At 36.1% G+C, this 23,337-nt stretch overlaps 1 protein-coding gene across 1 annotated transcript in view; it reads left to right on the plus strand.

Annotated features, from left to right (window-relative positions):
• Window positions 1-1,639: 1,639 nt before the first annotated feature.
• The window catches only part of LOC134502169 (bifunctional heparan sulfate N-deacetylase/N-sulfotransferase 4), a 131,357-nt gene continuing 109,659 nt past the window's right edge, over window positions 1,640-23,337 (plus strand). The window contains exon 1 of the mRNA XM_063310368.1: window positions 1,640-2,870. Coding sequence (XP_063166438.1) covers window positions 1,890-2,870 — 981 coding nt within the window. The 5' untranslated portion in view covers window positions 1,640-1,889. The remainder of the gene's footprint in view (window positions 2,871-23,337) is intronic.

Here is a 23,337-nt window from a genome sequence, read left to right on the forward strand (position 1 = left end):
TCTTAAATATGGACTGGATGCACAGGGAAAGCTGCCTCAAAAATACGCATCAAAATGATGTGTCAAGTGGCAGGTAATAAGTAGTCCTAGGCCCTCTACCTTTCAAATACCCTTTTTATTAATGACTCCTGAACAGAGTAGAGGATCAAACCAACAATTCTAGAATTGAGTATGTAAAACGTTTTGAAAATAGTATTATACAAATAATACAACATTTTGACTCTTTTTGGCATTTACTAAACAATCATGTTTGTCCATTTAAATAGCAATATATTTGAAGCAATTAAAATATCCTATTTATATTTTTATGTCATAAAATAGTTAGAGTGACCTCAATCCATACCCTATACAACTGAAGATGAGGGTGTAGTGCTTTTTCACAAAACATTCTGAAAATCAGCATTAGTTAATGAAGGCATGAGAACAGAGGTTAAGGCAGTGTTTCTCAACCTCAGCAATTTTAAGATGTGTGGACTTCAACTCCCACAATTCCCCAGCCAGTCATTCATATAGCACTATTTGACTACAAATCACACAAATACATAAATGCTTACTACTTTAAGTTCTGCATTTCTTTTTATTCCAGTTCTTGTTAAATATGATGCTATTCTGCTTTAAAACTATTTCAGATAAATTCTCATATGTAGAGTGTGGTAGTTTTGCATTGATTTACTTATGAACTGGCCAAGGATATGAGTGTGAATGTTCCTATTTCACTGTAGAAATTCTTTTCTGATGGTCTGTGGCCTTTCTAGCTTCCCACACTTCAATTATATCTAAGGAAAAGTCTCATGGGCAACTCCTCCTTTGGGTTTTTCTATTAGTTGTGCTACTGACCTTGCCAAGAGGGGATCTCACCCCAGAGAAATGGTTGGAGAATTTCTCCTTTCCCAGAATTTTTTTTTTTTAAAATCTGCTACTCAATTTCTCTGCCAACAAACTGAATGGGATATTTCAGCAGGCTATTTGTGGCAAGTTGTTTATAGCATTTTCTGATGTACAAGAAAATAGGTCACATGGTATAAGTAATTTCAGAATTCTCCAACCTGATGCATTCCAGGTGAATTGGAAATAATCTCCTGTAACTCCAGTGAAGCCAAAGGCTGATTAAATTTGATTAGTCTGGCCAGTAGATTCAGGAATGCCAGCATGAGAGAAGTTGAAGGACCAGTTGTAAACCAACATGAAAATTGTCCCCATTCTCTTGTTGCCTGGGTCTTAATAAAATGAATTTCTGATACCTGGAAATATAAATTTATATAAATATAAAAATCCTGACCAGCTGATGCTACTTTCTGTTGTGTCTCATAGAATATGAGAAGTATCATTAATTGTGCTTTTATATAGCATGAAGAACATAGGCTTGAAGTAAATAATGAGTGTTTTGGATAACAACTGTAAATGACAGGCATGTTCTTCATACATAAATTTTACCAAGAAGACATCCCATTGTCATTTTCTCTCTTGGAATCAATAAAAATGTTCATATGTGGAATTTATTTTTCTTTTAATAGAGGTTACTAGCGTACTTAATTAACACATTTTAATTGCTATATGGATTTTCTTAACCTACTCTCATTTCTCCTTTTGTTGCAGATAATGCTAAGTGTCTTCTCCATTGATTATTGGCAATTGGTGCATTCAGAGAACCCTGCTTTCAATATAGATTTCTATCTCTTTGGACTTCCAGGACTTGGAATTTCATAGTCTTTGCCTTTTCCCCAATAAATGCATTGCAATGGTCACATGAATGTTTGGAGAGTGGTATTAATACCATCTTGAGGTCTATTTATGATGGCACTTTAACAGGAAAAAGCCAATTGTCAGAAGTTTGGGGGAGGATTAAACAAAAGAAATATTTTGCTGCAAAAAAAGAACACAAAACAAAGATGAATCTGATCATGAAACTTCGTAGGAGTTTCCGAACACTTGTAATTCTATTAGCCACCTTCTGTTTAGTGAGCATAGTCATATCTGCTTATTATTTGTATACAGATCACAAGCAAGAAATTGCCCTCACTGATACCACTGGAGAAATAGAGTGTGAGGATCTTAAACTTTTGCCCTACAGAACAATAGAACTTAAAACAGTGAAGCCAATCGATCCAACTAGGACTGAGGTTACAGTGCTGCTCTTTGTTGAAAGCCAGTACTCTCAGCTTGGTCAAGACATCATTGCCATCCTGGAGTCTAGTCGGTTTCAGTATCACATGGTGATTGCATCTGGGAAAGGGGATATTCCACCCCTGGCTGATAACGGCAAAGGGAAATACATCCTTGTAATATATGAAAATATTTTGAAATACACATCCATGGATTCATGGAACAGAGAACTCCTGGAAAAATACTGTGTGGAATACAGTGTTAGCATAATTGGTTTTCATAAAGCCAACGAGAATAGCTTGTCAAGTACTAAGCTCAAAGGATTCCCATTACATCTTCACAATAATATAGCTCTGCAGGATTGCTTAGTAAACCCCCAGTCCCCTCTATTGCATATAACCAAAGCCCCAAGGGTTAAGAAAGGCCCATTACCTGGTGATGACTGGACGGTTTTCCAATATAACCACTCAACTTATCAACCAGTGCTTTTAACAGAATTGCAAGCATCCAAACCATTCCCAGCATCACTTCCAAAGCTCAATCTCTATGCTACAGTGATTCAGGACCTGGGACTTCATGATGGAATTCAAAGAGTCCTTTTTGGAAACAACTTGAACTTTTGGCTGCACAAACTCATTTTTATAGATGCCATCTCCTTCTTGACAGGGAAAAGGCTTACATTGTCCTTGGACAGATACATTCTTGTTGACATCGATGACATCTTTGTTGGAAAAGAAGGAACAAGGATGAATGTAAAAGATGTGAAGGTAAGATGAGAATTGATGAGATCTCTTCTCTGATAAATTTCTAACAGACAAAGCATCAGAGTCCTAAAATACTTCTCAATTCTCTGTCCTAAATTTTGCAAACTTCCTCCTTAGAACTATTTAAAGAATGGAAGCTAGCTTTTAAAATCATTATTTGATTGCCTTTTTAAAAATCCCAGGTTTTTAGGGTTTCATTTTTCCCATGTGTCCTCAGAACTTTCTTTCAAGAGATCCTAGTCTGAATAATTTTCATTAGCCTGAAATTATCCACCATTTTTCATGATGTGTTGAAACCCAGATCTCATCAGTACAGTGTGGTCCACTCCAACACATTGGCTGTCTACTATTACTGTACTTCTTGCATTCAGAGTTAAGCTAACTGGATTTATTTGTACTCAGGTACCAGATTTGTCTTTAACATTCCTGGTTCCCTAAGATAATTGAGACATATGGATTTGATAAAACAATCTATTATGTCTGTGATCTTCAACATTTTAGCACTAAGCCACCATCAGCTTGGTGGACCTGTGAATGAACTCTGGATTTCATAGACCTCAGTAGATCAATTGATCACTAGAAGAAACAGTTAACTAACTGGCCTTGTAGCACTAGCACTAGAGTCACTGGAGTTTGCCTTGTGCTAAGTTTTAATTATTAAAATGAAAGAAAGTTATTTTGGAGAGTATCCTTAAGGATCCCAGAAAAGAAACTGGGAAAGATTTATATATCACATTTAAAGATTAAAAATTAACAAATAGCACAAGCAGTATGTGTAAGTAAATCCTTCTTTGGAATTGTCTAAATATGAGCAAATATCTAGCAAATTATTATTTTTAATTTAACTACATCAACAATTTATCCAGTTCAGGATGAACACTTTTTAGGGGTTCCTTTGAAAATGCTTAGATGATACTTTGAAAATATTTAGATTATACTCTAAAACAGCCTTTCTCATCCTTTTGACCCTGGAGGAACCCTTGAAATATTTTTCAGGCCTCGGGGAATCCCTGCACATTCAGACTCAAATATAGGCCAGCAGTTACAAAAATATTGTATTTGTTTCATGGGTAGGCGTATATATATGCATTAACAGTTTTTCTTAACTAAAAATAAAGAACTTACCTTTTTAATGTGAAGTTGTCTGAATTAGAATTTTTTTTTTTTAAATAAATCATGATATCCCAGGGAACCCCTAGTGACCTCTCATGGAACCCTAGTTTTCTATGGAAACCTGGTTGAGAAACCCTGCTCTAAATATCATAAAATAATTGTTTTCCTATCTATGTATGTAATTTTTGTATGCAACCTAGCTTCTTCCTGTTTATCATTTGATTTGTTTTGTGTCTTGGCCAGGACAACAGGTGGGAAACATACATTTCAAAGTCCAGTTGTTTCTTCATGAAGCCAAGCATGAATATTAATAAAAACCATAGGATTCTTTGTTAAACAGTCCGTTGTTGAGTAAATAATGCATGCTTTATTAAGAATATATAAAACATGACTCTTTGGTTACTTTCATATAAGGTTTATGTTCTAGTTCAGAAGGTGACTGCATGATGTTTTCAGAACAGTCTTCTGTCCCTTGGTCTTGGTTATCCATGTGGACAAACGTGATCCAAGGAATTTTTGACTTAAATATGATACTCATACAAATTCAGATAATATTGTTTTCAGAGAGCTATTAGTTTAGCTAATATCAGAATGTATACACAGTTGACCTTCCCTTAAGCTCTCAGAGCAGAGAGATACAGATGACAACATTATGTCATGCTCTCATGTGCAGGGTTTTACATGAATTCCACTAATATCCTCCTCTTGGAGGGTGGAGAAATTTCTCTGTTTTTACACAGCAGGTATCCTATGCAGTATTACACTGAGCACCAGGAAACAGCCACTATGTGAGTGGTGTCATTCTATTTGGTTTCTATATAGTAGTACTTTCCTTTTGAGATTCTGCTAAATCTCTTTCTAAACAGGAAGTAAATTAAATAGAATCATACAAAACCAGAGAATCTAAAGGACCAAAGCTTCCTTCAGGAACTTGCAAACTTTTTATAAACTGACATTAGGCAAGTGATTAGATTGGGGAATATGTGATAGTCATTTCCATTATAATACTCTCTCTAGGCCTATTTTCCTAGCATCTTTGCTGTCTTAGAAATGACAGGCAAAAATCTATCCTGTTCTTTCTTACTTTAAATCAAATTAGAGAACTTCAAAGAATTTTAACTATAGTTTTTAGCTACTGGTTGCTATTTTGAATTTTGAGTGATACTATATTTTAATATACTTTAGTACTGTAGTCTTAAACAATTTTAAGGCAAAAATGGAGGAGGGTTAATATACACACACACACTATACATCATTGAGAAGGTTTTAGTTGTATGCAGTATTTTTTAAAATTTATTTTCTATCCCGCCTTTATTATTTTTATAAATAACTCAAGGCAGGGAATATACCTATTACTCCTTCCTCCTCCTATTTTCCCCACAACAACCACCCTCTGAGGTGGGTTGGGCTGAGAGAGAGTGACTGGCCCAAGGTCACCCAGCTGGCTTTCATGCCTAAGGCAGGACTAGAACTCTAGGTCTCCTGGTTTCTAGCCCAGCACCTTAACCACTAGACCAAACTGGCTCTCCACTACACCAAAATGAGTAAGGCTAGTGTTGTGGCAAAATAAATAAGATGCGTGATTTTGTATTATTTTGCAGTATGCAGTTTGACCATAAATAGGTGTATTAGCAAGTCTTAGTAAGATGTTATAAAAGTATCTAGGGATCATCCTAGTGGGACCAGCAGTTGCACCATAATGGGAGTGTGTAATCCCTATCCTGTAAATTAAACAAAGACCTTAACTGGGCTGTGGGAGGATACAACCAGAAGTGAAAAGCCCAATAAGTCAAATCAGAGTGAATTTGTTTCCTCAGGAATGAGGTAAACCTATCCAATAGAATAGGTGAACCAGGGACACTGATTTTTCTCCCTTACTGTTTAATTTCTATATTAATGGCATTGTTGCAGTCCTTGCTAAGCCAGAGCTTCACCGTCTAAATTTTGCCAATCAACATATTTCCATTCTTCTTTATCCAGATGATGTGGAAATCCTATCTGTAGCTCAAGTGGGCCTTTGTAGGCACCTAGTTGCATTATCAACTTAGGTAAAGGTAAAGTTTTCCCTTGACATTAAGTCCAGTCGTGTCCGACTCTAGGGGGCAGTGCTCATCTCCGTTTCAAAGCCAAAGAGCCGGCGTTTGTCCATAGACACTTCCGTGGTCATGTGGCCGGCATGACTACATGGAACGCCGTTACCTGCCCGCTGAAGCAGTGCCTATTAATCTACTCACATTTGCATGTTTTCGAACTGCTAGGTTGGCAGGAGCTGGGACTAGCAATGGGAGCTCACCCCATCACACGGATTCGAACCTCCGACCTTCCGATCGGCAAGCTCAGTAGCTCAGCGGTTTAACCCGCAGCACCACCGCGTCCCCTTACTGCTTACTGCTTACTTACTGCTCTTGAAATTAATTATTCAGAAACTAAGGTTTTAGTCTTCTCTAGAAAGCATTTTCAGGCCTCTGTTAGATGGAAACTTAATAAAAGGCCAGTTGACCAGTTAAGGACTTTAAGTATCCAGGCATACATATCCAAATTTCCACCTGCTAGAATAATCAGTTGAGCACTTCTCTATAAGAGACCCAAAAGTCTCTGACACAATCCTTAAATACTGTATGTATGCTGTCAGGGCAATAACTACATTGCTGCAGCAATTAAATTATAAAAAGCCAAGGTTTTGGGCTTGCTGTTATATTGTAATCAGCTCTGTCTATAAGGATCCTTGTACTCTGGAAGATGTTCAGTCTAAATTTCCAAAAAATATACTTCATGCTCCTCCCTCAACCTCAAATGCTCTTACTCAGTTAGAGCTTGGCTGATTTCTCTTGGGGCCTCCTAAGAATTTGCCCTCACAGATTTCTGCTGGGATTGGATTTATTTTTTATATTTAAAAAGTGAGTGGGATATTACCAAAATTTGATTTCTACTAATGGGTTGTGCTGTTTCATTCTTCTAGTCACACACAGCTATAGGTATACAGCAGACTGGCTGAGCCCACAGGGTAAGGCTGGAGATCACACATATTTCTCGTGAGAAGCCCTCTTCTGAGTTTTCAGATGCTAGCCCTAGCTCCTGGTTTAGGGTACCAGTTTGGTAGTCCCTGCTGCCACTGCTTGTCTTCCAGGGCTGCCTCACCTGAAGTCTGTCCACTAATTCCAATGTATGAGAGAGGACTCTTGAATCTGTACTGCCTTTCAAGTTCTGTAATTAAAAGGACAAACGCTATTATTTCAAATTCTTCGCTATGTAATACAACAGCACATGGCTAGAGTGCTTCTTTCCTCTTGGGAGATAGACCAATCTCACAAGAGATAAACAAAATCAAGCTTTATTTAAAAATGTAAAAAAATGCTTCTGAAGTTTAAATATTAAATATTATTTAATTATTTATGTGGCCACCCATTTGCCAAGTAACTCTGGGTGGCTGACAAATTTAAAACACTGAAAAATACATAATAAAAAGCCAGATATAAACACATATAATGTCAGGATCAATTATTCATAAAACACACTAACATCCTGACCCAGTGCTCAAGGAAAAAGCCACGTCTTCAGGGCCTTTCTAAATACCAACAAGAGTCATCCAAAGGCAAATACTGAAACTGTAGAAATTACAGTACTGCCCAAGTCAGAGGGGAAAAAAGCTGGTAACTCAGTGAACAAAAGAAAATTCTCCAAAGAAAATGCAGTGCTCTGGGTAAATCACAAGAGCCCTTTGCTACAAATGAAACAAGTGCTATATGTCTAAAATGTTAAAGATTACAAGGCAAGTGTACAAAATATTAGTGATCCCAAAAATGTTCTAGAAAAGGAGGAAAATGTATATTTCTGTACTTGCATTTAGTGTGCATAAATGCTCGAGTTACACAAAGTTTCTTAATTTGTATAGAGATAAACAATGTTTAGATGTTAGCACAACACAGAAACAGAAATAAAGAACTAGCACAATTTCCTAGTTAAATGTTTTGCCTATTTGTACATAAATACAAGACAACCTGAAGCAAAATGATCTACTCCCAAACTTCAATTAAAAGCTATGGAGAAATAGTAAAGCCCACTTTTTCCTAGCCTTGATTTCCCAGTATGTTTTAAAATGACCAAATTTGTTCAGTATCCAACAGAGGGAGGGCTTGAATAATCCCAATTAGTTAGTTAGGCCAAAAAATGGGGGAATGCTCCCATGTAGCCATAGGGATTAGTTTATTTATTTATTATTTATTTATTATTTAAATTTATATCATCGCCTATCTTCCCCAACGGGGGACTCTGGGCAGTTATCCTGCTATACTGATGCTGTTACTAGTACATTGTGTCTGACATCCTCATCACAAAGGTATTGGGCAGATTCATAACTTGTACTAAGCCATAATAAGGTATGTTTGGATTTTGGCTTACTTGCCAATCGGAAGGTCAGCGGTTCGAATCCGTGTGACGTGGTGAGTTCCTGTTGCTAGTCCCAGCTCCTGCCAACCTAGCAGTTCGAAAACATGCAAATGTGAGTAGATTAATAGGTACCGCTTCGGCGGGTAGGTAACGGCATTCCGTGTAGTCATGCCGGCCACATGACCACGGGAGTGTCTACAGACAAACGCCGGCTCTTCGGCTTTGAAACGGAGATGAGCACTGCCCCCTAGAGTCGGACACGACTGGACTTAATGTCAAGGGAAACCTTTACCTTTACTAATCTGGAAACTACTGTCATTGTAAACCATAAATTTATTTATTTATTTATTTTATTTGTCCCTGCCCATCTCCTCCCATCGGGGCACTCTGGGCAGTTTACAATAATTGATTAAAACAACAACCATACAGTATAAATAGATTATACAAATATAACATTACTCTAATAAATAAATATAAATATGGGTAAAAAAGTAAAAACTCCACGTGGCAGGAGAATCTGATACAGTCCATATGTGGGAGGAGTGGTCTAAGATAGCAACCATCCCCATGTAGATCTGTTCCCCTCTCCACCACAAGAGATTTACTGTATGTGGAAATCTTACCAATTGTTGTTTTGTAGAAATCTTGCTAATTGTTTTAGCTGCAGCAAACCTAGATTTAGACTAGGTTTGAATATATGAATCTAGTTATTTTGTTAATAAATACAATGTAAGTAGTTGATTAATATCATTAATTATATTGATTATCCCTGAGCTATATGGTTGTCCAGAAGAAAGCAATTATGAGGAATAAGAATTGCAGCCCCTACTATAACACAACACAAACTAATCCTGAATTTGAAGAACTGATTTCTCCATAGACCTCCCAAAAAGACCTTGTAAATCACTTTACAAAAATAAATAAAAGCCCTCTGTCAAAATATCCCAACAGTGGTGGTGGTGGGCCTCTAAGGAGTCGTTTGCCTTCTCCCACCTAAGGTTTTCAATAGCAAAAATGTTCAACCTCTAATTATGAACAGCCAAAAACAATTTTACAATTTCCCTTAGAAAAACAATAGCATTATAGATATACAGGCAGCATCACATGGCACAAGAATGTCCTTGTTGTTGGATACATCATCCCATCCACCAAACTGTATAATAGTGCAGAAGAGAAGAGTGCTCACCTGGTATCCCACATTCCATCTCTATTCTACCATTATGTACAAATAAGGGTTAAAGCTGGAATAGTTAAAGGTCATTCCCTTTGGGACTCTCCATGCTAATTACCCATAGTATTATTTCCAGGGCCATTGAAAAGTTCTATGCCTTTTGCTATATAGATAGATACAGATGAGGTGGATATTGTTGTTAAGTCTTCTGCCCTTTTATCTCTTGCCTGCTTATTTATTTACAAGATTTGTAAGGTCACCCAACTCAACAGCATGACACTGGGTGGCGTACAGCATTAAAAACAAACAATAAACAACAACCCTCTATCATCTCCTACGCTACCAAGCAACATAACAAAACAGCCAAAACTGATCACCCAACTGGCCCTTCACGCCTGGGAGGATTACCAGTTGTTCGTGTTTCTTTATCTCTTCCTGCTTTTGCTTGCCTTTTGTCCCATTTTGCTAGTTAAGTGTTATGTTTGCTAATGTTTAATAAATAAACACCTAACTATATTTTTTGCTACCTGGACAGGGTGGCGTATGCACCTGCTCTGATCTGGACATAAGGGTTGACTGGGAGCGTGATGGATGCAGACTAAACTGCAAGTCACCCATAATAATTTGAACATGTGGAGTGGCTTGCTGAGAGCTTGCAGTTCATACAGAACAGGCTCAACTGTCTCCTTAAAAGTGTAGTATTCATAAAAAGCACATACATACTCACAACATACAAACTCTCCCCACTGCCTTGGCAAAATGCTCACTGCAAAAGCCTCTGGTAGCAACTTATCTGGTTGTTTGATCCCTTCCACTGGGTCAGGACTCCAGTCCTCTCCTCCTCCAGATGATTTATTGATGTCTTCCTAGCTGGGGAAACCTTGACAGCATCGTTCCACTATGGCCAAGGATGCCAGCCAATTTCCGGATTCCTTTGCATCTCACAAACCGCCCTTATTCTCTTAATAGGCCCCGGGAATGGAATCCCAGCTGGGCAAAATGCGGCAGGAAGAAAAGCCTTATGCCTTTCCTCCTCTGACTTCTTATTTACTCACGGGTTGTCCTCCTCTTTGCCTTAGTATAGGCATTGTCTTTTATTCTCTTCATCTCCTTAGGGTGCCCATCTTCCACCTTCCAGGCTAAAGTTCTGTTCTTCTCTCTTGTTCTCTCTGCATGTGTGCACCCACCGCTCCACAGCTTTCCATTCCGTTTCTAACTCTGAGTTTTCATTCTTCCCTTTCTAATCTTTGGGTCAGGCTGCTTTCCTTCTACCGATGTCCAATTCTGATTTCCTTACTGACTGCAAGCTGTGTATCAAAAGACACTTTATTGCTTCCTTTATTCTCTGCCTCTGCTTACCTTAGCATTTCTGAGGGTCCAATTTCCTCTGTGTCTGACCTTTCCATTTCAGGCCAGATCCCTAGCTGCAAGTTAACTGCCTCCTCTTGGCAACCTCTTGCGAGAGTGTACCAGATTTACTTATTTCCCGATTGTACTGCAACCAAGGGTCACACAGTAAAAGAATATAAGCCAAGGCATTGATTATTTTATATATTCTTGTAACAGGTGCACCAATCAAATCTCTTTGTTATACTTTTCAGTTTCTTGCATCACTTGCAAAGTATGGAGCAGGAGTAAAAAACATTACAGTCATTGCCACTTCTTTCCCACTGAGTGGGGATTCAAGCATGGAGCTGCCCGGAGGCACATCTTTAATATTCTTTGCTCTTTGTGATCAATATCTTCTTATTGGAAAAAAAAGATGTTTGCTCTAAGCAGAAATGATACCTGCATATAAAGCACTTTAAGATTAATCATAGATATTTTGCATTTAGCTTTTAGCAGAACTTTCAGGACTTTAGGGTTTCATTTTATCTGCTTCCATATAAGATTGGTCCTTCAAGTATTTGTTAATCAGTTGTTCCCAAAGAACACAAACCTTGAAAAAAAAAAGTGACTGGTTTACAGTAAGAGAACACTACGGAGACTTAAAGATCTGAGAACATTGGGGCACATTGGAAAATCAATATATATGACCCTCCCCAATGAGTTAAAGTACCCTCTTCAGCAAGACAAAGAGAAGTTCAAAAGGAGATAAGGGGAATGGATTTTTTCTAAGGAATATTGTATGGTTATGGTACATATATTTCAAGATGACTAATGATTTTGGGATAATGGTCCGGTTGTATGGGATCACTAAAACCTGATTGAAATGTTTAAGAACAGCCGTGACACAATTTTCAGAGCTTCCATTACCTTAGAAAGCATTTGGGAAGATTGTTTATTTGAATGTGCTTTCACAAAATCTCACTAACAAAGGAGAAAAATAGTGAAAAGAATGGTCTTATGTTGACCTTGTTATGTAATCCTTCAAGGGGATTACTTCCAAGCTAGTAGTTAGTTATATACTTGCAGACAATTATATGAATATTTAAAAAGTGACTGCAAACAATGTAACTGCAGAGAAGAAACTTAATCTGTGGCAGAGACACAAACAGTGTAAGACCCTTCATGGTTTGGATCCAGTTTAAGTTATTCGATCTTACAGGAGTTCCTACTGAAATCACTGAATGATATATTTTTCGTATTGATTGAATGGCAGCTAAGTAACATTAACTCTCTGGGGTAATGTATCTTACATTCACTGTTTGACCTTGTGTGTAGAAATGCAGGATGGATCATTTTATTCATTAATTTTATACTCTTCTACTTCTTAGCATTTGTCCCACATGTTTTCAGGGTCCACTGTTTTTACATTACACTTACCTAATTATTCCAGTGAATTTATTGATGCATGATGCAATAATGGGTTTTATTTATCAGCCATCTTGTAGCAGAGACAGACACTGATATGGACTAACAGCAGTGAAAAGGGCTGTCTGTCTGTCTGTCTGAAGGGCTGTACACTTTCCTAGGAGATGGTAGAATAGCAAACATCTTAAAGGACAGTATCAACATTCAGAAGGATTTTGACAAGCTGAAACAAAGGGCAGAAACCAGCAAGATGAATTTCATCAGGAAGCAATGCAGTCACCTATGTGTACATACCAAAAATCAAGCATCAGTGTAGGATAGGGGAATCATTCTGGACAGAAATAAATGCAGTAGTATTTGTGATATCTTTGTGGACCACAAGTTAAACATGACCCAATCCTGTGTTGCAGCTGGAAGAAAGCGTATGAAATCCTAGGCTATCAACAAAAGTAAGATAAAAAGAAATTGTTCCTCACTATTCTGCATTGGCCAAAGAAAATCTCATCTGGAAATGAGATAGATAATAGATAGATAGATAGATAGATAGATAGATAGATAGATAGATAGATAGATAGATAGATCTCAACATGTAAGAAATGGATTTTAATGTTTTTTTTTCAAAACAGTATCTGAGAAGCTGTTCTAAAAAAAGGAGAACTGTGTCCATGTACAAGGGTTTTTTCTTAATTATTTTTTTTTAAATTTCACTTAGTACTACATTTATAACTTATGTTAAAGCATTCTAAAATTACAGAAATGAATAAATCCATATCTATATAATTGAAGAGAAGCTATAAAATGTATCTGAGATTTTCAGCTACTATTTTGTTCTGAAGTGATAAGAAATAGAATATAACCCACTTTATTCTTAAAGGCAGCTTTGGGAAGTATGCTGCCCTACATAACATTTGGTGCTAAAAGGTGATATAGCATAGTTTGGGCATACCCTGTTTGTATTTATTCCTTTTCCCTATAGACATCATGACCTTGAAACATTCAGTCTGGTTCATGGGTTCCAAGCATTGATCTCTTTTCTTGCTTTTCAAATGATATAAAATGCCATTAGTCTTTGACACCTTTTGGATTTTTGAAGGCCACTTTTTTTTTACTTTCTCACCTGATCTTTGGTGTTAAAAACTACTTTGAACTCTGAAAGCATGCTCTCATTTCAGTGCCAAAAAGACATAAATACATATAAGATTCACAGAGCTCTTTTGATTATATGGAATGAAATAAAACCATAACATCAGGGGATTGTATCCTACATGTGCTTGAGGGAATGTGATAGGTGTGATAAACTCAATTATACCACCTCCATTTGCTAAGTTCTGTGATCTTTTCAACATAACTCAACAAATTATTGATTTGCTACATAAAGGATGACAGGAAAGAAACCATAGTCCAGTCCTCTATCTGTACCAATTTTTTTGGAATACAATTAAAAACTGATTTGCCAAAATGGTACAAAATCTACCTGTCAAAAAAATACATTTGTATCAGAACATTGTATCAGAACAAAATACATCAGAAATACTGACTGAGTGGGCATTTAAATCTAACAAAAGGCCATTAGATTTTCAAATTGAGTATAATAATATGGGTAGGGACTACAATGGAAAAAACAGTATTTTGTACCCTGTTTGAATGCCTAGAAGCCTCTAAGTGTAAAAAATACAAAATAAAAGTGATCATTCCCAGAATGCAATATATTCACTGGAAACAAGGCCTTTTTTTGCAAAGATAGGAGAAGGAGGATAACGTTTTGCTTGATTAAGAGTTCTGAAGAAGTTGGAAACTTGCACATCATATTGGATTTTTTCCCATGGGCAAACATATCTGCTATTGTCTATTTTACATGGTTTGATGAGTACTGGCAAAGTTTCATAATGAATGCTACCAAAGATGTCATATTAGGGATGACTTTAAACACTTAGCTTTCCCTGTGAATTGCTTGGATGGGCTAGGAAACATGGTCTATTGGGAGGATCTAATCAGGAATGCCAATCTTATTTTATTTTCCTTTCTGAGCTTGAAAATGCATGAACTATAACTGCATGTGAACTTCCAATAAGTGGAGCTAAGCTGATAGGTTACTTTAGAACTAATACCAAGATTGACTTCTCCAGTTTCTTATCCCATTTTTGAGAGAGAGGGAGGGGAGAAATCTTTAACACACCATGGGTTCCACCCCACACTCCTGATGGGAAGAAAATAGAAAACCACTTCCCACGCAGTGGTCCTTTTGCCAGGCCTCACCAATGAGAGGGTAATAAATAAGCAGAACATCCTAGAGCCAGGATAGATAACTTTGCAACAACATTTAACAGTATACTCTTTGTTTCTTTGCTTGCTTTGATTTTGCTATTATTGATTTACTAATCTGTTATATTAGGACCTGCTAGGAATGAGGTGACTTAAGAAAAAGCACATATGGACACAAAAATTAAATCAGTTAGCTATTTGGTCAATTGTCCTGTTAATCATATTTGATTTGATGGCAGATGGCTTAAGTGCCCACTGGGTAGAAATAAGGGATACAAATGGAATAAATAAATAAAAATTTCTGCCCTTCTCTCCACTGATGATATTGGGCACATTTTCCATTCCTATATCCTAAGCAGAAAGCATATGACATTAATTATGTTTTTATGTAATAAGCTGATCATTAATCAAAATAAAATGGATGGATTGATATGCCAGAATTTGCCTTTCCTGTTGTCATACTCTATAGAGGTCTGCATTCGCCTCTGTTAAAAACATAGTGTGTTATTCAACAAAAATAAAAAGGAAATAAAATGGAAACCAACTCCTTCTTGCACAAGGCAGTAAATGCATTAAGACTCATGGCAGAAAGACTGTTGAATCCAAGATGAAAATAATAACTATTGTTTTAAAAACACTTGATGGAATAATAAATGCTTCAGAACAAATATCTGAATGCACTTCTGCTAGTAACAGCATTACTTAAAATTATTAAGTTAATTTTCCTTCACTTTGTCAACCAAATGTATGGAAAATAAAAAGTTACCAGGCAAAAAACATCACTTAGCATCCTTAATATTATACAAGGAATTTCTAACTAATCCAGTTCAGGTCAAGCATTATTCATTTGCTAAGTGCATGCAGTGATATTTGGATAGACAGAGGTGAAATATGACTATAGAAGAAACTGCCTTAACAGTTTACTGTCTGAACTGTTTGTATAGGATCTGCAGTACTTAGTGCTAGGTGGGGAGCCTAATTCAACCTTGGGAATCAACTACTTATTTCACAAATGCATTTTCTTTGTTTTTGTTTAAAATTTAAGACTTACTTAACTTTTCCTTTAATGCAAAATACCTTTTGTCATATTTCCAGTATATCCAATATATATCTGAGTCGCTGGGAGTTGGGTGGCATATAGATTTAATAATAATAATAATAATAATAATAATAATAATAATAATAATAATAATAAAAATCATCTTTTAGTCAGAAGCATTTTTAATATAATTCAGTGGTGTTTGGCCACAAAAATAAACTGTTTTGCCTAACCCGTTATTGTAGTGTAAGAAGGAGCAGAGGCTTAGAAAAAACATAGGAACAAAAGCAATACAGGGTCCCGTAAATGTTTTCATTGCAAACTGGAAATTTAGTTTAGCCTAATTAAAAGAGCAGTGGAAAGTGAGCAGGCAGAAAAAAAAATCTGAATCTAATAATCAATCCCGGAAGAGAAAAGGAGAGCAACTGACTAGTGATCTGCAGAAAGCTCCTCCTTCCTGTGAGGAAGAAGGCACTACCTGAGGCCTCAAGGCAGCATGGTAGAAGGGGAAAATTCTGTGAACTTTGTCGGATTATGAAGTTTTGTTTCATGTAGGTGGGATTAAATAAAAGTTAGTTCTTGTTCATATACCGGCTCTGCCACACATCTAGGTCCCTAGCCTGATGGCAAAACCAAGTCTTTAAGGCCTTATGGAAAACCAGTAGGTTTGGGGCCAATCTGACCTGTGGGGGGATGATATTCCAAAGGGCAGGCACTACGGCAGAAAAGGCTCTCTTCCTGGGCCCTGCCAGAGAGCGCTCCCTAGCAGGCAGGACCTGGAGCATGCCTCTACCGCCAGACCTAATGGGATGGGTAGATGTAATTGGGGAGAGGTGGCATCTCATGAAGGGCTTTATAAGTCATCACCAGCACTTTGAATTGAACCTGGAAGAATATTGGTAACCAATACATCTTACATATTTCTGCTTAAAGGACTACCTGCTCCCAGTAGTATGGAGGGATCTAAACTTACAGGGTTTAGAATCCTTAGTTGCTGAGTTTTACAAAGTCTTCACATTGTTTTCAATTCCGTGTCACAGAAGAACACACACACACACACACATTCAGCAATGCATTATTCATTTGCTCAATCCATTTATTTATGGCTCTGTGCATACTGCTAGCAACACATCTGCTGGCAGGTTAAATTCTTGCTTTTTTATTGCAAGTCTTTTTTTTATTATTCAGTAGTTTGACACCAATATCAGTTTTAACATGGACTTCACTTTCTGTCTGTATGCTTTACATCTTATTAATGGATTTAATAGCTCTGTTATCTACATGGCCAGTATCACTGATCACTACAGGGTACTTCCGAATCATTATGCCTTAGAGAATTATTGTGTCTGGAATTGTGCAATAGAGAATTATGTTATATGGAAAGCAAACACAAACATTACTATTTGTCATGGAAAAAATCAGAGTCTAATAGTATCTTACAATTATTAGGAAATTACTTTCTTTCATTCTACATTTTATCAATGTTTTCTCCATGTATTTATTAGTATACCTATGCCAGGATGTTTGTGTTATGACTTGTTATTATCTTCTTACTATTTAGGATTGTTTGTTTTGCATTTTATCAAGTTCAGTCCTGGGTTTTCTGTTCTTCAACATTGTCATTTATGAGTTAGCTGATTGTAAGAAATGCTGATCAAATTTGTGGATGGAACAAAATTGTATAGGTCAACTAATACTTAAAGAGAGAGAAAATAATAAATAAATAAAATAAGCTTGATAGGTTAGAGAAATCAGTTAAAAGTAACTGAATAAAATTTAGCAGAGACAAGTGCAAACGTACGCACTTAGGAAACAAAAACTAAATGCACAGATACATAGGATGCAAGATTCCTAGACTGTTAGTAGCATTTGTGAAAAGGATGTTGGAACAGTATTTGATTTTAAAATGAACATTCTGCTTTAATTATATGCAGTATGTGCAGGTTAGACATCATACTTTAAGAAATATTCAAGAAATTAAAACAGATTCAAAGACATTCAGTGAGGGTGATCGGGGCACTAGAAACAATGTTCTATTAAAAAGGTGGTAGAGGACTGTAGGGACTGGATAATTTAGCTTTGAGAAGAGAATATATTTAGGGGAAATGATAGCATTCTTTAAAGGCTGTCCCAGAGAAGAACTCAAGATCTGTTCTGTATCTTTCCAGGCTGCAAGGCATGGAATAACTGATTTCAGATAAAAGCAGGCAGATTCTAATTGAATGTTAGAAAAGTTTCCTAATGGTAAGAGTAGTTTGACAGCTGATTGGATCAATTAACTAGAGAAGTGGTGGGCTTCTCTTCAGTGGATGTGTTCAAACATCCCTGCTCAGTCTTTTGGCAAGGTGCTGCCACTTACTGTGACATGATAACAATTCTTCAGGACTTGTACTTAGCTGTCTTTTCTTTGACTTTTTTCTATTTTAATTCTTTCCTCCTCAAAGTGGCAAACTTTTCAGTGCATTTGCAGTAATAAAACACTGTATTATCCCTGCAAAATAAGTTTTGCACTCAGGTTCTCTATAAAAAATTATTCATACAGCCAAATTGTATGTTCTATTTTGGAATAGTTCCACCCAGCTCACCAGTCAACTTCTGTTCAAAATTTTCAGTTACAAGTTAGGTTGGGCTGTTTAATTTACAAATAATTTATCATTAACTAATGTATAAAGCTGAATCTAGTTTCACCAAACTCTGCAACACAATTCTTAGCCATTTAAAATTGTTGTGCAGATGACCTCGCAAACGTCTATTCATGGGCAGATTAATGGAGGAGGAGGATAAATTCACTAAATGTATCCAGGAGAGTGAGAACATTTCCAACATGTCCAGAAGTGAAGTTTGTAATCAGTAACAACACTATTTTAAAAAATATTGGGATCCAGGTTGATAAGTACAGTGAACATTAATACCATTTTAGAAAATGTTTACTATGATAATAGAAATGGCAAAATGGACATATAATTCCCATAATTTTTTCTTCTTTTTTTTATTTTTTATTTTTTTTCTGGCATGAATAACTTCTTCTCCCATCCTCCTCCTTGGTGGACTCCCACTGATGTTGCTTTTTACCAATAAGTTTCTCTTAATATCACTGCTAATAGGTTCCCTCCTTCTAAAATAATTTAAAATAACTGCAGAGTGTGAGTTCTTCAACATTACAGCAATCCTGGGTATGTTTGCTTCACTATACATGTCAAGATTCAAGAGTGCTATAAACACAAGTCCATAGTATTATGAAGTGTAATTTCACTGTATTTGTTATTAGGAAAGGGAATAAGGTTTCCCATATGTTTTCATCATTATTTTTGCTGTAACTGGAAACATGCTGCTAGTACATTATCTAGAAATAAAAGCAACCCAAAGGTACTGTAAATAATTCTAGGAGGCCACTGTAGAGTGGATACCCATTAAAGAAGTTTCTTCTAAAAGCAGAGAAGCTTTCATATCCAGAGCAGGATAAAGCATGTAAATCCTATGACTAATGAAATTTGCAATTTGTTTAGGCGGTACAGAAGAACGTTTCCCATTCATAGTCGATGAACTGGTTTCAGAGACAATTAATACTGCCCATTGAAAATGTACATGTCACAAAGCATAGTAGTCATTGACAGAAAGCTAGATGGGAAAAAAGGACAAAAAGGGAGATGCTGGACTGTTTTTTTGATTCCCGAAGAAAAAAATAATGTTCCATGCATCCAGGGTTTTAATATTAAAACTACTTCAGAAATATAGCACAGCAAGGAAGTAAAAAAAAATTAAGGCCAGTTTTTATATTATAGTAAGGGTTTCAGTCAGAAAGACTGGTGTGCAAACTGATAGGTACAGAAAAGTATGCACATATTAACATTCCAGGCCATTTTATTTTCAGTGTTAGAAAAGCAATACTTAGGTTTACCTTCTTCTCAAGCTTTTATAAATTATCAATTTAGAATGTACATCCATTTTTGTTTGTGATTTTCCTTAACATACTAAGCTTTAGTGTGTATATAGCTTTATGATCAATTTCTTGGGAAACTCTATAATGCTCATTTCATTAGCATCATTAATTGTTGCATATATTTTCCCAATACATGCTTCTAAAATACAAAGTTGCTGGATATAAACTCTTGTTCTCTACAATTGTTCCTTTTTTATTATGCTCTCAGAAACTTGAATTCATTTTTTGATCACATCTCTTACAACAAATGGTTTTATTATGCAGATTTTGACCAGAGAAAGACAGATACATGGAATTTCAATGCAATATTGTAATAAGGTCCATTTGGGGAATCATTCAAATCATCCTACATAGAAATCTATGATAAATTTCTTTAGATTCCTAATTACAAACCATCTTACAGAATGCAGCAAGTAGCTCCAACAATAGCAATATTATTAGATTTTTTAATCCCATCTTTTTTTATTTTTAACTCAAGGCGGCAAACATACCTAATACTTTTTTCTCTTCCTATTTTCCCCACAACAACAACCCTGTGAGGTGAGTTCGGCTGGTAGAGAGTGGCTAGGCCAAAGTCACCCAGCCAGCTTTCATGCCCAAGGCACAACTAGAACTCTCGGTCTCCTGGTTTCTAGCCTGTTGCCTTAACCACTACCCCAAACTGGCTTTCTCTATATGATATAACAAAAGGGAAAACCAATTTATTCTGACCTATCTGACCAGGGTGTCCTCAGAGTGTGGCCAAAAAAAGTCGAAATGGTGGTTGCAACAGTGCCTCCACATTTTTGTGTTGCAGTCACTATTTTGACTTTTTTTTAATCATATTGTGGAGACACCCCTATACCAAACTGTACTGCTATTGAATAACCCTTCAGATATGAAACTGGAGTTTAGCACAGGAAGAATGGTCTGTTGCTACTAATGGTAGTTTGTTTACCAGTGGCAAATGTCAACCAAGAGACACAGTTTTAATGGCAACTGCTACCACTATCAATTTTTCTACAGTCTCAGTCCTTAGTGGGTATCTCAGTGGATACAATTTAAGTCATAAATAAATTAATGCAATGCCCATCTATTTAGGCTACTTAACATAAATGCACAATTGCTTTGTTAAAGGATCCCTCTTTTATCTTCTATTTTTTGTACTTTCTATTTTTGTAATGGTTTTATAAATGTTATTTGTAAGCCACCCAGAGTCACTTTTATAGTAAGATGGGCAGTGTATAAATGTAATAATAAATAAATAATAAAAATAAATAAATCTATAATCTGGAAAACTAACTTTTCCTACAGCCAGACCATACATTGCAACTTTGAAGTACAGTAGTATTCTATTGAATAATACTCTTTACAATTCTTTGTGTCACTGTGTGTATTTGAACCCATTTTTTTCTGGCTTTTTTTGCAAGTCTACCAAGCATAAAATGACCCTTCATGTTTTCCACCTCTCCAGCATAGATTTGAAGTACTTTTATACATTCTAGATAGTTTGTATGAAGTCATATACCAACGTATATGGCAGTAATATTCTGACTTTTATTACTTAATATGAATCATGAGGTCATTCCCTTGTTTTACAGTACAATAGCTAGTCTAAACCTGCCAATCATTTTATAATCTAAATTTAGAGTTGTAAAAAAAGGTAAGGACAAAAGGTTAATATGCCTTCAAGTTAAGCTTGGATCCCAGTGAATACATGGACACAGCCATGTAGTTTTCTTGGCAGTGGTATAGAAGTGGTTTGCTATTGCAGGTACCTGCTGAGTTAAAAAAAAAATAGAAGCAACTTTTAAATACATTTTTAATTACCTAGTTAAGTAACATTTTAGCAGCATCTGTCGCAAACCACAACATTAGCACTATGATAGCAATCATGGTGTTGTCATCATACAAATACCAGCCTTACATACTAATATCCCAGTGTCTGAAGCAAGTACATAAATTGTGGCATTTGCATACTAACATTGTCATGCACATTTCATCGTTTGCCCCCTGTTGAATCCCAGGGATGCTCATGTATCTGGTTAACCTTTTGGTCTCAAAAGCTCAGTAATATTAGGCATTATATCTCTGGTGAATACCAGGACTGTACAGTAGACTGAAAAGTTGAAAAAGCACTGCAAAAGATGATAATGGCCAGTCACTTCCATCTTACGGTTAAGCAATAAGGATGTATCAATGAAATATAGCTCCACTTTACTTAGCTAAGAGCTTCTCTTATAATTGGTCATATCAGGTGATATCAAGCTCATGAAATAACTTTCAACAGAAAATAATGCAAAGCCACATTCCATACAATGAACCACTTCAGTACTGAGTCTGTATGATAGCTTTACGTCTAAAATAAATAAGAAAAAGTTAAGCACACCTATAGTTTATCTCATGCTCCCAAATAACTTTGTAGATTTCCGCTGTGCACATTGATGTGATTCATATTGCAGTCCAAGGCATGTTTACTTGAAAGGAAGTCCTGTCATGCTAAATTGGAGCTTATGTGCCAGTAAATGCACCCTGAATAACTCCACATGAAATTGGACATGGAGTATAATAGGCTAATTTCTAGGCATGTTTGCATAGGACATAAATATGAAAAACACAATTCAACTATACTTATTGTAAATATCTTATCAAGATTGGTAGTTTCATTTTATTAATTTAAAGATGTAAATACAGTTCTAATTTTAGTGGGGACACCTTCATATTGCCCTTTTATAAAGTTGCCACTGTCTCTGTATTTAAAGATTGCTGTCATAAACCTACTTGACCCAACATTCTGGAAGTTGTGAGAAGACTTTGGCTGATGAGGGGATTTTTTCAGAGAGTACTTACAGTTCCTGTCAGTTACATTAGACAGCATCACATATTATGCCAGTGTAAGGAAATAATTCTGAAAATGCATGCTTCACTGAAAAAAAAATGGAGGGGATAAAAAGCACTTAGCCTAGTTATAGGAAAAGGAATATTCTGCAGTTTAACAACTCCCTGAAGACTAATTGCAGTTTCCAACATTAATCTTTATACAATATTTAAAACAAAAACAAAAACCTGGATCCATTTGCAGTATTTTGTGTCTCACAGAAGACATAGAATATTTTAATGGATTGTAAATGGATAGTAAAAATAGGCTCTAGTACTAAAAAAGTTAAACATTGCTTTTAAAAAAGTGTTATTTTTGACTCAGGCTGAACCATTGTTTTATTTTTTAAATAAACTATGGACATATTGGTTACAGAAAACTGTTTTGTAAAAATGAAAAAAAGTTCACAAAAAGTTTTTTTTTTTTAAAAATGCCCATTTAAAATCCTTTATATTGGATCAAAGAGATACTCCAAGTTTCCTTTTTATGCTTCATTTCCCCAACCCTTCTTCTTTAGCAGTTTCCACAACTGCTCTTTACTTTTGACTTCCATTATTCTTTTCAAATGGTGTCTCCTGCACTCAATTAGAGGTAAATCTAACTCTGTCCCTGGCAAGTAATCTATCTTGGTCAAGGATATGTTTTCCCTCCCGTATTACTAAGTGTAGTGTATGGCGCCAATTTTCATAGAAATCACAATGGGAAAGAAAGGATATTAGCTATTCTCCCCACATAAATAAATAAAACAGCCCAGGTATGATTGCCAGCCATACATTTAGCACTACATATAATTAGATGCTTAGTCTTCATATCTTCACATGTTGGAGAGTTTTGTTGAAGGCTAAGGGTATCAGGGAATGACTCCATCTTTCTTATTAGCAGATCAGTTTTCAATGCCTGTACAAGGTTATGAGTAATAAAACAGGAAGCGGATTTTGTATAGTATCT

This window comes from Candoia aspera, chromosome 8, assembly GCF_035149785.1.
Source record: "Candoia aspera isolate rCanAsp1 chromosome 8, rCanAsp1.hap2, whole genome shotgun sequence".
In the NCBI taxonomy this organism is placed as follows: Eukaryota; Metazoa; Chordata; class Lepidosauria; order Squamata; family Boidae; genus Candoia; species Candoia aspera.